At 41.3% G+C, this 15,424-nt stretch overlaps 2 protein-coding genes across 2 annotated transcripts in view; both read left to right on the top strand.

Moving 5' to 3' along the window:
- gaa2 (alpha glucosidase 2) overlaps positions 1 to 15,424 on the top strand; it is a 411,077-nt gene that overhangs the window by 259,591 nt on the left and 136,062 nt on the right. The gene's annotated exons all lie outside the window — the stretch shown is intronic.
- Positions 153 to 9,470, top strand: exosc9 (exosome component 9). The gene is made up of 12 exons (XM_083765172.1): positions 153 to 336; positions 1,777 to 1,871; positions 2,837 to 2,956; positions 3,120 to 3,222; positions 4,531 to 4,668; positions 4,895 to 4,977; positions 5,437 to 5,569; positions 5,753 to 5,841; positions 5,971 to 6,117; positions 7,155 to 7,312; positions 7,788 to 7,857; positions 8,798 to 9,470. The coding sequence occupies exons 1-12, from the start codon at positions 271 to 273 to the stop codon at positions 8,856 to 8,858; spliced, it is 1,263 nt and encodes a 420-aa protein (XP_083621298.1). The 5' UTR covers positions 153 to 270; the 3' UTR covers positions 8,859 to 9,470.

The raw sequence follows: 15,424 nt of genomic DNA, 5'->3' as shown, positions 1-15,424 counted from the left end.
GTTGAAGTCTACATAGCAATGTTATACTTCAGATAAAGATGAGAATAAATGTTTACATGCAGTATATACATACGGGCCAGCTTGAGGCGTTTCTTTGTTATCATAACATTTACTTTGGTACAATCCATCCATGCTCTTCCGGGCTGGAGTTCATCACGACGTTGCACGCATGTTATTTATTTTTTCAACGAGTTCCATTATAGTAGTAGTAACGTTAGGTTAAACAATTAATTATAGAATATTACAATATTATGATATTTAGTTTACAGAATGAAAGACACTCAGTTATCCAACTGTGAGCGCGACTTCTTGCTTAAAGCAATTGAAGAGAAAAAGGTAAGGAGGAGGCATGTTGCATCCTGTGTCGTTGTGGGACCAGTGGGACCATATACATAGTGGGGCCACAGACAATATCTAACTCTGGTCCATCGCTCAATGCCTTCATCATTAGACAATATCTATGGGTGGGAGCCTTTACCCTTATAATAAAATACAACAACAACTCCCCCCCCCTCCCCCCAAACACACACACACACACACACACACACACACACACACACACACACACTGCATGCGTGTACATTTATCTGTGTAGGCCTACACAGTTTACACTACAGAAGTACATCTCAGTTGTTCTTCATAAATGTTACTGATCACGTTTCAGACCTCCAGTTCTAGTCAACACAGAATGGGGGGACTTTTTTATTATTTCCACAGAACTCTTAAGGGAATATATTAATGACATAGTAAAATGTTGAAAATGTGTGGTATTCTGGCCTGGGTTCTTGGGAGGTGTTCATAATAATCTAAAATATTCTTCAGAATATTCAATAGTTTTGATTAATTTAGCGTCTGCTAAATGCTAGCCCCTCTCGGAACCCTACATAAAGCTTTTCTGAAATTTTGATGAGTTTTATTTAGGGTCCCTGATCATAACTATATTTTCGTATGGGAATTCTGGAACGCGGACATTCATATTCTCTCTAAGACTGTATCTGCGCCGTTTGACGGCCTTTTTTTCTTTGAGTTATTCTAAATTTGTGAACTTTAAGTACCTATACATTCCGCTGCGAATATCTCCTGTGGCGCGGAAGCCGTTAAGTATTTTTAATCTTTGTTTGACCGATTTGGTCGCTTTATTTCTTCTTGTTTGTTTACCGTTTATTGTACCGCCTCCCGGTGTGCGGTTGGCTTGTGCTGCTACGTCCCTGCCTCTGATCTGCTCTGTCATAGCTATAGCGCCACTAGCTAGCCAGATAGGCGGTACAATGAGGTGTCAATAAACAAGGAAGGAAGAGAAGAATCAAAGCGACCAAATCGGTCAAACAAAGATTAAAAATACTTAACGGCTTCCGCGCCACAGGAGATATTCGCAGCGGCATGTATGGGTACTTATACTTCACATATTCAGAAAGCCTCACACAGAAAAATGACGTCAAAGAGTGCAGACAGGCGTTATCCATGTTGTTTATGTTTTATGAATGGCCGCGTACCAGGTGGCAGGATACTGATGCAACAGGACCCAATGCACTGGGTCGAACAAATGTCAGAAACTTCAGTAGCATTGGGTTCTGCTTGGAGGGCTAGCTAAATGCCTAATAAGTGTAAGGACTGGAGTTACACCTTTTTATTTTGGTGGCATAGCAAATAGCAGTAGAACAAATTTAACCCCTTGTGTGAGCCCAACCTGGGTTGAACGATATATATATATATATATATATATATATATTGAGAGTATAGAGAAGATCTGAATCGGTTTACTTCCTTTTCCTACAGCGTCTAGATGGCCGGCAGACATATGACTACAGAAGCATAAAGATCTCATTTGGGAGCAACCATGGATGCTGCTTTGTTGATCTGGGAAAAACCAGGTCAGTGTTTGCACACACATTTTGGATACCCTTTGTACCTTGTATAATTGGTAATCTATTTGAATGGAGTGTGCAAGTTCTTCATTTACATTTTAGCTTATTGTCTTACGTGCATTGTTAATAACAACCCGAATGAGTTAAGAGGTAAAGTAAAAGTATATTAAAAACAAGAAAAAAAGACTACTACAGTATCAAAGCAATTACAATTTACAATTTAGGCATTTAGCAGACGCTCTTAATCCAGAGCAATTTAAAGTGAAAAGCAAGAACACCACATGGTAATACAGTGATGCAAATAGCCTGCATCCATGACGCAATTATGTCACCCTCCGGGGGTCCTGGGATGCAATACTGTACTCAGTAGGCCTACTGTACTCTAACGTTGTTGAAGTAGGACTCATAAAATGTCACTGGGACCCATCTAAAAGACCCACCCCTGGGTCCTGGGACCCATTACATTGAAAACCTATTTACATCACTGCATCAAATTCATAAAAACAAATAGTCAATAATCATTAATCAAGCTAAGAACCTAACATCCGTCTAACAGTGGAATATCTATACAATGAAACTCTGCGTATACACTTTAGAGTGCTATGTCTACATACAATTATATATAAATTACATAAATTGAGCCCTTGCATACGCCTGTAATGTCGTCGAGCCTAGGGCAAGTGCTATGGGCTAAGATGGAGTCTGAACAGTTGAGTTTACAGACTATGGTGGAAAATTGGGAGTGAGTCTGCGATTCTGATTGCAATGGGAAGTGCATTCCATAGTTTTGGAGCCAGTTTGGGACATGTGGAGCATTGTCTACTCAATTGGTTGCAGCTCATTTTAGAGGGATTTTCACTAAGTAGGCAATGATGCATGGCAAAATGCCAATACTGTTTGTTAACTCAATTTCTGTATTCAGTATCATGCCACTATTGTTGATGTCAATGTCCTTTCATTCAACTGTACAGAGTCATGGCCCAGGTGTCCTGTGAGTTGGTTGTTCCCAAAGAGAATCGGCCAAATGAAGGAATCATGTTCTTCAACATCGAATTGTCACCCATGGCCTCACCAGCATTTGAAGTGGGAAGGTAGGAAAGCTAGCAGACAATCCTGCATTTTGACTTTAATTACTGCCACTGATTATTGTCTTTGGCTTTTACAAAATGTAATAGTCAAGTCATAACACATGTACTTGTATGTTTCATTTGTCGAATAGAGACTACAATAGGATTATTTGTGTTGTCTCTACAGGTCTACAGACCTGCTAGTGAAGCTAAACAGACAACTGGAGAGATGCTTGAGGAACTCAAAGTGCATTGACACAGAGTCTCTGTGTGTGGTATCTGGAGAAAAGGTAATACTTGCACATTATGAAACCGTACATTTTACATGATCCCCCATTAAATCAACATGCATTGTTAGTTGTACTGCATGGTCTTCAACGTTGCTAAGTATTTGCGTCTCACCCTTCTGCGCTCTCTTGACTGGCTTCCGGTTGCAGAATGAAACCCCCACACCTTCAAGACATAATATCCCCTCACACCCCTTCCTGCTTACTTAGATCAGCTAACACAGGACATCTGTCCCCCCCCCTTCCCTATGTGACGTCACCCTGGCCATCGCTCCAAGCATCCTAAACTGTGCTGGAATACCAGTACACGCTGGGTAAAACATTAACATAAATTATTGGCATAGTCATTGCAACATGCCCTCCGATTAAGTACTTTTATCACCTAGAATATAATGGGTATTATGTTTGACACCGGCCCATTTTCTCCCCAATTTAGTCGTCATGCCAATTAATCCAATTTAAAACTTCCACCTCGCTCGTTATTCAACTAACCAATCAACAAATCAAACCATGAAGAGTCCTTTTTTATTGTTCCACTTGTTCCAAATTGACAAAATGACAGATGTTTTAGCTATCAATTTACAATTAAAATGTAGGCATTTAGCAGACACTCATAATCCCGAGCGATTTACATTAAGCTAGAACAACACAAGGTAATACAGTAAGCAAGAACAAGGTAATACATCAAATGCATAGAAAGTCATTAAGAATCATAAGTAAGCTAAGAACCTAACATAAAGCAGAATTTCCTAATCAAAAATATTGACTTTTATTTCTGAGTGTGACCCTTCACGGTTTGATTAATGAATCCTTCCCCACACATTACTGAGGAGTATGTGCAGTGACAAATATCATCCTCCCCGCCCTGCTTCTCTCCCCCGAACGTGGTCCAATTGTGTTCGTAATAGAGTAGACGCTCAACAAAGCCGGATGCACCGCATGTCATGATGATACCTGTAAGGTGACACTTTGTGTTCAAACTCACATGCTGTGATAATGCAGGCATTCTTTCTAGGTAGGATGATGTTCTTTCTAGGTAGGGTGATGTGGTATATTGGCAGTACGACACATGTACTCTCGAATTCAAAATCAGCTCACGTTAATAAAATATACCAGTAAATTGCAGGCATTTCAAGCAATTGGGAACTGGGTTTAGAAACTTCACCAGTCTGGCTCCCATGCTGTGGAATGACAGCAGATACAAACTGCAGACTCACTAGAAGTCCTCATCCTCTGAAAACATACTCACTCACTCCTAGCTCACTCCTCACTCCTATCTGCTAAATGCTTAGATTGTGTATGTTTGAACAGGTATGGCAAATCAGAGTGGATGTTCATACATTGAATCATGATGGTAACCTGATGGATGCTGCCAGTATAGCTGCTATCACTGCTCTTTGCCACTTCAAACGGCCTGACATAGGAATCCAAGGAGACGAAGTTACTGTGGTGAGTAGACTGTGATCCCATTTCTCCTGTTTGTAATTTAAATCTTGTGATCATGTTATATTTGAAACTTATAAGAGAGATTTACAAAGGCAGCCTAATTGATAAACACCAGTTAATTTGAATGCGTTGAATGTCATTTAATTGTCCCAAGAGAAAATGTATCCACATGTTAGTCTATAAGAAAGTCTGATTATAAAACAAGTGTTACACCCCTGTGTTCTGTCAGTATGGTCCTGAGGAGAGAGACCCTATTCCTCTGAGCATCTACCACATGCCAATCTGTGTCAGCTTCGCCTTCTTCCAACAGGGGTAAGGACAATACATGGCCATAAATATACAGGGATTTACCTTTTGGGTACTACTGGTCCAGAGGCTTGTTTAGCAAGTTCAGCAAGGAAATTATTTGACAGTAAAGTATGTATTATTGGTCAGCTACACCCACAACGTCTTCCAACAATCAATTGTAGTGATCAAATCCTGTTTTCCTGTTCAAATAGAGAACAGAAAAGCAAAAAACATAAAGCAACATCAAAATCAATAATAGCATATGACAAAAACATAAAAAGGCAGTGAAATAGGCAAAACAGTAAGTACAATAGAAAAAGCTAAACTCAGCAAAAAGGGGGTGAAAAAGTAGGTCTTGAGCTGAGTCTCTTCAAATATGATGTATTTAACTAAACGTACTATATCTGTCTCCAAATATGAATTTCCTCTCACCCCATCTTCTGCACATGTGTCTGTCCTCCTCACTTCTTTACACCGGTCCAGTACCTACCTGCTTGTAGACCCATGTGAGCGCGAGGAGCGTGTGATGGACGGCCTGTTGATGATCGCCATGAACAAACACAGAGAGATCTGCTCCGTCCAATCCAGTGGGGGCATCATGTTGCTCAAAGAACAGGTAATAACCTTACTAAAATACTAATACCATGGCAGCCAGCAGGCAAACTACCACAAGTCTTTTTTCTAATATTTGATTCATTCTTTTGGTGAATAAAATAGTGTACAGAAGGCAGCAATGCCACTGAAGTATGGTACAAGGGATACTTTTTGACTCGATGCAATGTTTTCTATGGTGTTTTAGGTTCTGAGATGTAGTAAGATTGCCAGCGTCAAAGTGTCTGAGATCACAGAGCTTATCATTAAAGCCCTGGAGAATGATAAGAAAGCCAGGTAATTAGTTGCATCATACTTATATTTGGGCCTGCCCTGTGGTAGCTGAGATGTTTGTCCCTAGAGTGTAGACCCAAATGATCCCTCGGGTATCATTGTTATTATTATCATTATGTTTCATCTCACCAGGAAGGAAGGGGGAAGGTGCGGCTTTGCAGAGTCTATGCCCAGGGAACGAATCACAGCACTGAAAGCGGACGAGACTCCAATGGAGATGGAAGAGGTCACAGAAAGAGCCAATGATATTGTACAGCGAGCTGAAGCCCTGCCTGAAACGTATCTTTGACTGTGAATTTGAAGGGAATTTATTTTCCTGAACCTGCATTAACAAATCTTAACACAAAAATGACCCGGTACTTATGTCATACCACCCGTCAACATGCACTGCTGCAATTCATGTTTAGCACTACACAAAAGTACAATTAATTGACAAGTCTAGGGCTGTCACATTTAAGTTGACGATTTATTGTCATACAAATAATTGCGATTAATGATTTAATTGTGTTTTTGGCATTGGAAATTGTTATCTTATGAATAATAATTTAGGTATTTATAGCTGACAACAATCTCTTCACTCAGATCAGAGCATGTGAGCGGAGCGGCCGATAATTCCGCTCTTCGCTCTCGACGGCTTTTGTTACGCTCGCTCCGCGCTCACGTTCATCTTCCCCCACGCCGCTCTCCGCTCGCTCAGCGCTCACCTTCATTTACGCACAGAGCGCTCCCCGCTCCGTGCTCGCTCATCATAGAATAATTAAAACAGACCCAGTTCAAATGTATCAACCGAAGTATGGTATTTATTTTAATGTACCACTGCGAGCACCATGCCGCAACCAAGTTCAACGCCAGTGACAGAAGCAGAACCACAATAAAAAAAAACGATAATTATGCACAGCGGCTCGGAGCGGAGGACAGTTCTCGCTCCGAGCGGCTCGGAGCGGAGGACAGTTCTCGCTCCGGAAGTCAATCTGACCCATTTAAAAACCCGCTCTGCGCTCACGTCAAAATCCCCCCGCTCCGCTCCTCGCTCGCTCCGCGCTCCGCTCCGCTCACATGCTCTGACTCAGATGGTGTCTGGAGCGGGAAGAAGAGGCTTCTGATTTTGTCTTTGATACATTGAGTTAAAAAAAGAAGAAGAAATTAATCAACCACAAGGCCATGACTTGATTTATCATAATGAGTCATCTGTCAAAACTGGCTCTGATAATCATCTGTGTAGACTCAGAATATAGAAGAGTGGTGGTTCTTAGCAACAGGAATAACAATAGACTTTCCATATTGTATGTGGACGGGACCTTAATCCTGCATGTCAGGGTGCCATCTCCTGTGCTTCCTGCGCCAGGCATGGGCCAGGTGGGCCAGGTTCTGAAGAATAATTGGGGACTGGAAGAGGATGAGGAGGACGAGGAGGAGCAGGAGGAGGAGGTAACGATAGAAGAGGACCAACATGAGAGGGAGGACACAGGGAGAGGTAAATTAAACATTTCGTAAAGGGACATTTATGATGACTGATGAGTAAAACTTATTTTTGTTTGAAGTAAAACTTCAGACAATGTAGTGGCATAGGTAATTATAATGGTAAAGGAAAAAAAATAGTTTTATACAAATAGCGTATGTGCAACTTATATGTATGACATATACAGTAACAGTACACCATCAGAATTTATCAGTAGCTGCCACAGTACCTGGTTATGGTTATCATAGTCCATAGAAACAACAATGATACAATCCATATGGACAGAAAACGCTTAGTATGTTTTGACCTTTCTGTGGTCCTACAAGTTCCATGTAATGATGCATTTTGCAGGTATGCATCACCAGGTGCCTACTGCCTAGCATGCCCATGTGATGTCTGGTCACCATTACATCAGCCTGACTCATATTTTCTGATCATCACCATTTTGCCATAAACAAGAATAAACTAAGCTTGTTGTTTGGCTTTGAAGGAGATGTGGTAGTTATATCGGACAGTGAGGAGGAAGAAGTGATCATACTCAACCCAGAGACATCTACCAAGTAAGCACCTTCACAATACTATCTTGAACATGGTTTGTGTCACTAACACACTAATATATTATCATTTGTTTTAATTCAAAATAATAATGTAATGGTATGTTGTTAACCATCAGATCTGCATGTGTAAAAACATGAATAACCCATTTTGAGCGGGAACCCCTTTTGGTGTTAGCATTATGTTATGCTTTAGCTATTGAAAAATCACACACGTGTGAACTGAGTGGTGCAATTCCCCCCCCCCCCCCCCCCTCTCTCTCTCTCTCTCAATTCAATTCAATTCAAAGGGCTTTATTGGCATGAGAAAACATACGTTTACATTGCCAAAGCAGAAAGAACAGTACAACAATACAGCAATACAATCAAAACAAAAACAAAAATTATGTACTTTGTCAGATTCTTCAATAGATCAACTTCTATGTACCAAGATCACTCGATGCAGGTATAGTGCAGGCATATACACAATGATTAGTCTTTACGGTGGTTGTGTTCCATTTGATATCCTTCTCCTATCACAGCAACTCACAAATCTTGCTGCTGTGTTTGCACATTGTTGTACTTCGCCCAGCAGATATGGGAGTTTTTTGTCATTGGTCATGTTTTCAAAATCATCATTAGAGACACAGCACCTACCCTCTCTCTGTTTCTGGCGCCCCCTACTGGTATAAATAAGTCACATACTCGTGCTCATAGTTACAGGTACACAGGTACACAGGTACACGGACATTGCAAGCTGGATGTAGGAGTGGTTGCACCACTCAAAAATAGCAGATCTACAAGCTCGTAGGTCTGCTTGTAGCTATTTTTGAAAAAAAAAAATAATTAAAGAACGACTGACATAGAAACATAGCTTTTTCAGAAAACTGTCAGGATGTAGAAGACATTTTTAGAATCTGATCTCAGGTCAAAATGGGATAAATGAACGCTTCTTTCTTTCTGTTAGGAATGCAGGACCAAAATCTTGCCACCAGGGGGCAGCAAAGACCAAGAAGAAGATGAATTAGCACAGCATAAAGCAGTCACAGCCCTCTGTGAGCTGTAGCTGCTGTTAGGAGTTGGGTTAAATGCAGAGGGCAAATTACATAATTACATTATGTGCCATATGTACTGTAGCAAATATCCCAACAACTGAAGGGTACACATACTACACAATTATATTGTGTTATTTGATAAAACATGATTGTAAAAAGCTCTTGCAAATCTGTATGTGTGTAGTATGTTTTCAATCTATTGACACAAGTAATGTCATGACGTGTAACTCCAAATTTGGGCATGGCTTCAGCTGGATCAGAGCACCTTTTACTTTTAATGAAAGTTCAACATTTTAAAAGGTGTAACAACATGGATGTATTTCTGTTGCTTACTGGCAGTGTGCATACACACACAATGTGGCATTGATATGGTCCAGAGTCTCAGACACTTACAATAGACCCACCCATAGACAGCTATCCTCCTTTTGATTATATGGAATTCATGTTTGAACTATGATTTAGCTTTTTTCTGGGTTCATTTATTTGGAGAGAATAAGACTCTAGTGAGAGTGTTTAAACAATGTTAGTCCTCTTATAAGAAGCACCTGACGGTTGAGCAAACGTTCAATGTAAATAAAATGTCTGACTGATAAAATAATGTCTTCATTTCCACTGAAATGGATCTGGCGCAAACAATCACTACACATTCTCAGACATCCCATTGTTCATTCCAAGATCCAAGCAACATGGTAAAGCAAAAGGCTTTACCACGATCTTAATCCCTCTTTAGCAGATGATGTATTTGGCAGGTAAACTTGAAAATGGTCAAAATGTCATTTGCATAAGAAGTACAGGATCTTGGAGAACCTTATGAGTGCGTTCGGAAATGTGCACCTGGAATGCGGTCAGTTTGTTGAGTGTGGTGGGCGTTGACGTGACAGAGTGTGTTCAGTGCCTTATTTACGAACGACCACAGCTGTGATGCATTCACACCGGACGACCCCAGCTTCAGGGTAGGGGTAAGGTCGCTCAGTGCGGACACTCACCCGGTGCACAGCGCACTGGATTTTAGAACGACAACGCACCGAGTGCACTGAATAAACCAACGACAAGAGCACACCAGTGCGTTCAGGGCGCATTTACGAACGCACCCTATGTATCCTGCACCTCTTATGCTGAAATTTGGTCATCTTTGCATATCCCTCCCAAATGCACGTACGAGTAGCTTATACTTCAAAGGCGAGCACATCTAGGTCTGATTACATAATCACCTAATCAACAATTATCAAGTAAAATGTCATGATAAAGACTACAGTCTGGGTAACATTACAATACCCAACAATTACCATTTAGGCAAAATGATGTATGCAAGCTATTTGAAGGACAGGTGCATGTGTTGTGTATTGTATATCTTTTCATAGCCTACTTTTGCAATGCCAGGGAGTGAATATGATTGACATTGTGCTGTATATGCACAGCAACCAGAACCTCAGTTTAGCCTCTACAGCAGTTTCAGCAATAGATAAGTTAAATAAAATATGATATATCCTGTAATGACGTATCTGTGATAGTTCAGATGCACCGACGGTACAGCAACACCACCCTGCCCTCCTGCTCTTTCAAAATAGCAGCCAGGAGTTCAGGTAGTGTCTGGAAGCTGCCTGCAAATTGTGCTTTGGCAAACTTCCAAACAAACTTCATGACTCCTAGCAATCCATCACAGATAAAGTCATAGAGGAGTGTGCCATGGCCCTGGTGGGCCTCTGCAGTGGCGTGCACAGATAGACACTAGGGGGCGCTAGAGCCCTTTTGGCAATGTGCCCTTTTGAAAGAACCACACTAGTGTACAGTATGTGGACCATGGTGACATTGATCAATTCTTGATAAAAAGCTTCTAATATATTATTTAGGCCCCAAAATCTATGAATCTCACACTATTAAGGCAACCGGCCGGTTCCACACACTGCCCTTTTTTCACTTGAGCACCTTCCCCTCTAAATTTATGTCTGTGCACGCCACTGGGCCTCTGGAAGGCACAGCCAAAGAACAAGGCATTGGTGGGGCCATTACAGAGCAAAATGGGCAGCGGGCCACAGTAGCACCCCGGCAATCTGTACTCTGAGCTCAGCAGAGGTCTGAAGGCATGCATGGCCTGTGTTCTAATAAGAGACTGTGGTGGTGTCCTGGAGTCTGCACACACTAAAAGTAACTTCTGTTGGGCCTCATGTAGGAAACAAAGGTTTTAGTTTCATGAATTATCCTCAATTTAATCATTTGATAATACTGTCAATCTATCTAACCTGCAAGGACAACAGCCACGCCACACTACGTGTCAGCAATTCCGATGCTCCTGTGGGGTGATGCAGCAGAGGTGAGAAGTCCTCATATCTGTAAAAAAAACAAAAACAATCAGCTGTGCATCGGTACAGTGTCAGTATGTTATGTGACCTGACAGTACAGTATGACTTGTCTTGCACTGAACAAAAATTAAATTTGTATTAAGTTACTTACATATTACATAAGAGAAGAGCAAGAGGAATTGTCTTCAGGCTATGAGCTTAAAGGGTGTGACCAACAGCTGCAGTCAAGCGAGGCACAGCACTAAACTTAATTGACATTCATCCATCTACCCATGTCCCACACGCCTACTCATCCATCCAGCAAACATATTCTCATTCTTTACTGAAGTAAACGTATGAATCAGTGACGTAGACTCTGTGGGGGCGGTGGGGCTCGAGCCCCCATGAGGAATTAGACCTGAATAGTATATTCGCCTAGTCGGTTCGTCCCGTTTGCGTGTGGAGGGGGGGGGACAGCGTCTCTGGTATGAATACTGCAATATTGAAGTACTCTTTTACAAGTAAAAGTCCAGAATTCAATTTGTCACGATGCAAGGCATTGTGAGCTTGTAAAATCTACAAAGTAATTAGTAACTAACATTCTCAAATACATTTAGTGGAGTAAAATTACAATATTTGGATCTGAGATGTAGTGGAGTATAAGTAAAAGTATTGGAATTTGGAAAAATACAAATACCTTAAAATTGTACAGTACTTTAAGGATCACTTTACCACTTTTCAACCTATCTTTATTCTTCATATAATTGGTCCTCACTAATGATCATGATAAAAAAATAGAACCATTTTTAGGAGGGCTTTGGGCCGCTCAGAAACCCGTCCACCAGCGACATCATCGATGGGGAATCCAAGCTAATAGAAACTGCAGGCTTTCTATTCCTCATAATTCCTGAAAAGTTGCAATGCGAAAATGCAAGCCATCATTCTCACGATAATAAAAATCTAAATATATATATTTAAATAGAAAATGATGTGGACTCGGTGGACGAGTTTCTGAACTGCCCATAGCCCTCCTATGAGACACAGACCAAGTACAGTAGGATTTCTTTTGCTATTTTATCATGAACATTAGTGAGGAGCAATTATATGGTAGATAGGTTGAAAAGTTGTGAAGTGGTCCTTTAAGTAAATGTACTTAGTTACATTCCACCACTCCCATCCAGTTCCTTGAGTGGGAGTAATACTAAGAATCAGTGAATGTTCGGTTCGTACAACAATCACATAAAATCCAGGCCAATAAAAATCCAGGCCAATAACCAAGAAATTATCAACAACTTTTTTCTTGCTACATTCAAACAAAAACACAGAAATGCAGATACTTGTCTGTCTGGTTATTTTTGCCAAGCTGTTGGTGGAACAGCATGTGGGGGCAGTACAGTATATGCATACTCGTATGTCTAACCACTTAAGCCTTATTTTAACATTTTAATACTATGTGCATGATGGTGTTGTGTGGCGAAAATAGCAAATCTTCAGGGTCACAACATGTCACATCTGCCGTTTTGGAAGATGTTTTGCCTATAACGACATGCTCAAAACAAGGACGCCAGGTTCAATGTGGTTATAATAATACTTCATCGACATAAAAACAGTATAGAGCCCCCCACACCGGGACCTACTGTAAGGGGAGATGTACTGTGATGTGCATTTGTGCATGTGATGATGTCCAATCATATAACTGATATGTAACTAACATTGGCTCTGTTCACTGGTGTTTGTCAAGTGGGTGTCCAGCACAAGGGGCTGACCTGGCTGATCAACTCACCCAATTATACAACTAAACAAACACAAGTAAAAATGCACTCACTGCCCATTGACCATTCCTGCATTCTACAAAGATAAGAACATAAAATGGCACAGTTTAGCTTGTAGGTTTCAATATTAAGTAGTTTATGGAAAAAGTGGTTAAGGAATATGCTGCTGAAGGCAGCACAGGAACTGCATAGTATAGTGCTTGCAAAAGGCACTCAGACAGATAGAGTGAGTCCCTTTTATTCCCATATATTATGGATGGAGTTCTGTGTCAGCCATGTACAAATATGCCATAGCCAGCCTATGGTTTCAGAACTATGATGTCATATTGATGACATCATGGTACTCCATATATGACCACCAATCCAGTCAATTTCCCACTGGGCATCTCACAAAGAAATATGGCAATTTATACACTCCATTGATAATTGAGTGGGAAGAACATGACTTCTAGGAAAGCACACAGCAAAGTCATAGAGGTGAGTGTGCCATGGCCCTGGGCCTCTGGAAGGCACAGTGCAAGGCACTAGTGGGACCATTACAGAGCAAAATGGGCACTGGGCCACGGTAGCCACCCCCGCAATTCGTACGCTGAGCTCAGCTCAGCTGAAGGCATGGCCTAAACGTAACGGTCCCGAAATACTGTCCGGCCCGGGGGGCTCCTGAAACAGTGATTAATCAGTTTCAAAAAAGCATCTGCAGAACCTAACTCTCTGATCTCGTCTGTCTTGTGCCATCCTCTCCAGCTGTTTCCACGTCAGTGCCTTCTGTATTCCTTGTGGGTTCCACGTTAGTGCCTGTTTAGTTATTGCTGTTTTGTTTTTTCTTAATGTTTTTCTTAATGTGTGACCAATCCAGCTCCACTTTCTCCTTCAGCTTTATCTTTATTGTTTCTTGTTTGGTGCGTTCCCATAGTTTGATGTTGTTGATGCGGCTTGGCCAGAAGATCCTGAGTATGCGTCAGGCAGTGGTTGATGAATGTCTGCAGTTTATTGGTGATGTAGTTGATGGTCCTCCAGGTTTCTGATCCGTACATAAGTACGGATTTGACATTGGAGTTGAAGGTTTTGTATTGAGTGAGATATTTTTGGTTTTCCAGATCTTATTTAAAATGTTGAATGTTGCTCTTGCTTTCCCTATTCGTGACTTCACATCTTCCTCTGTCCCACCGTCAACTGCTATCACACTTGACACTTCCCAGATATGTGAATTTGTCGGCCCCAAAATAATTAGCAAAACACTAAGATGGTATTCTATTTCAAGAATACCATCTTAGTGTTTTGCTAATTATTTTGGGGCCCAATTGCAATACCCTCGTGACCCACCAGTGGGCCCCAGTCCATACCTTAACAACGACTGCACCTTTCTTGGTTATTTTGGTGGTGTACAGAGTACAGTTGACAACTTACTATTTCAGTGTATAATTCAAATGGACACGTGGGTTACACGCCAACCGTATTAACCCATTAAGAGGCCGATTCTACAAATGCCTTCTAAATCAGTAGTTCTCACACTCACACTGATTGTACAAGCTTGCAGGGCTTTTAATGGGTTAAACAGTACATTTACTGTAAATCATAATGCACATTGAATATTCTATGGTTTTATGTGTCTGCTGTGCAGTAATGGTTGATTAATCTTATGCTTATCGTTCTCATTTCATACCTTCTTTGCAATCAATCACCACAGTCGTATTGTACAACAGATGTGTCGCTTTGATACCGATCAACAATAATAAGCACCAATAAGTTATTTTCCACACCCTAAATGACAAAGCCATATAGGTTTATATCTTCTCTCACAGCCACCACTGTGTGTGTGTGTGTGTGTGTGTGTGTGTGTGTGTGTGTGTGTGTGTGTGAGAGAGGCAGTTTGTCTGTGTGGAGAAGGAGGTGCCATGTGTATCCTTAAGTGAACATGAACTGTCAACCCCGTTATATTTGTTTCCTTGTAAAATTAATTGTAATTTGTGGATTCAAATAAAGACATCGAAATGTATGTATGTGTGTGTGTGTGTGTGTGTGTGTGTGTGTGTGTGTGTCAGGGATGTCATGTCATGTCATGGATTAACTCCCACGAGGGCCCCTGGGCCGGTAATCTTTGCAGGGCCCCCATAGCGCGTGTGAGTGCGACATTTTTATGTTTTTCAGTGTTTTTATCACCTTTTTGACCTAAATTTAACAAAATAAATGGCCAATGAAGGGCCCCAGGAGCCCATTTCAGGGTGTCAAACCTAATACCTGACGGTCCAATTTCCCTGAAGGGCCCCTGAGAGCCAAGGGCCCCTGGGCCACGGCCCCACTGGCGTGCGTGCGTGCGTGAACCTTCTAAATTGGTAAAGTCTTCACAAATGTGTTCATGAAGGTGTCAGCTGCTGAAAGTTGGGGTACCGTTTACAAACTATATGCAGGAAAAATTGACCAAAATGTCATTCTGCTTTAAGTAGCATGTGACAGGAAAAACACGTCCATAGCCACTTTTCCAAATGTG

This window comes from Protomyctophum parallelum (genome assembly GCF_964188405.1).
Source record: "Protomyctophum parallelum genome assembly, chromosome: 5".
Classification (NCBI taxonomy): domain Eukaryota; kingdom Metazoa; phylum Chordata; class Actinopteri; order Myctophiformes; family Myctophidae; genus Protomyctophum; species Protomyctophum parallelum.
The sequence above is the reverse complement of the archived record's forward strand: the minus strand, read 5'-3'. Positions and strand labels throughout refer to the sequence as shown.

Excerpts from the sequence above, each read along its gene's own strand:
- exosc9 (XM_083765172.1), top strand. The coding sequence starts at position 271 with ATGAAAGACACTCAGTTATCCAACTGTGAGCGCGACTTCTTGCTTAAA. Across the intron at positions 3,223-4,530 it reads GTGTGGTATCTGGAGAAAAG|GTATGGCAAATCAGAGTGGA; the intron begins GTAATACTTGCA and ends ATGTTTGAACAG. Across the intron at positions 4,978-5,436 it reads TTCGCCTTCTTCCAACAGGG|TACCTACCTGCTTGTAGACC; the intron begins GTAAGGACAATA and ends ACACCGGTCCAG.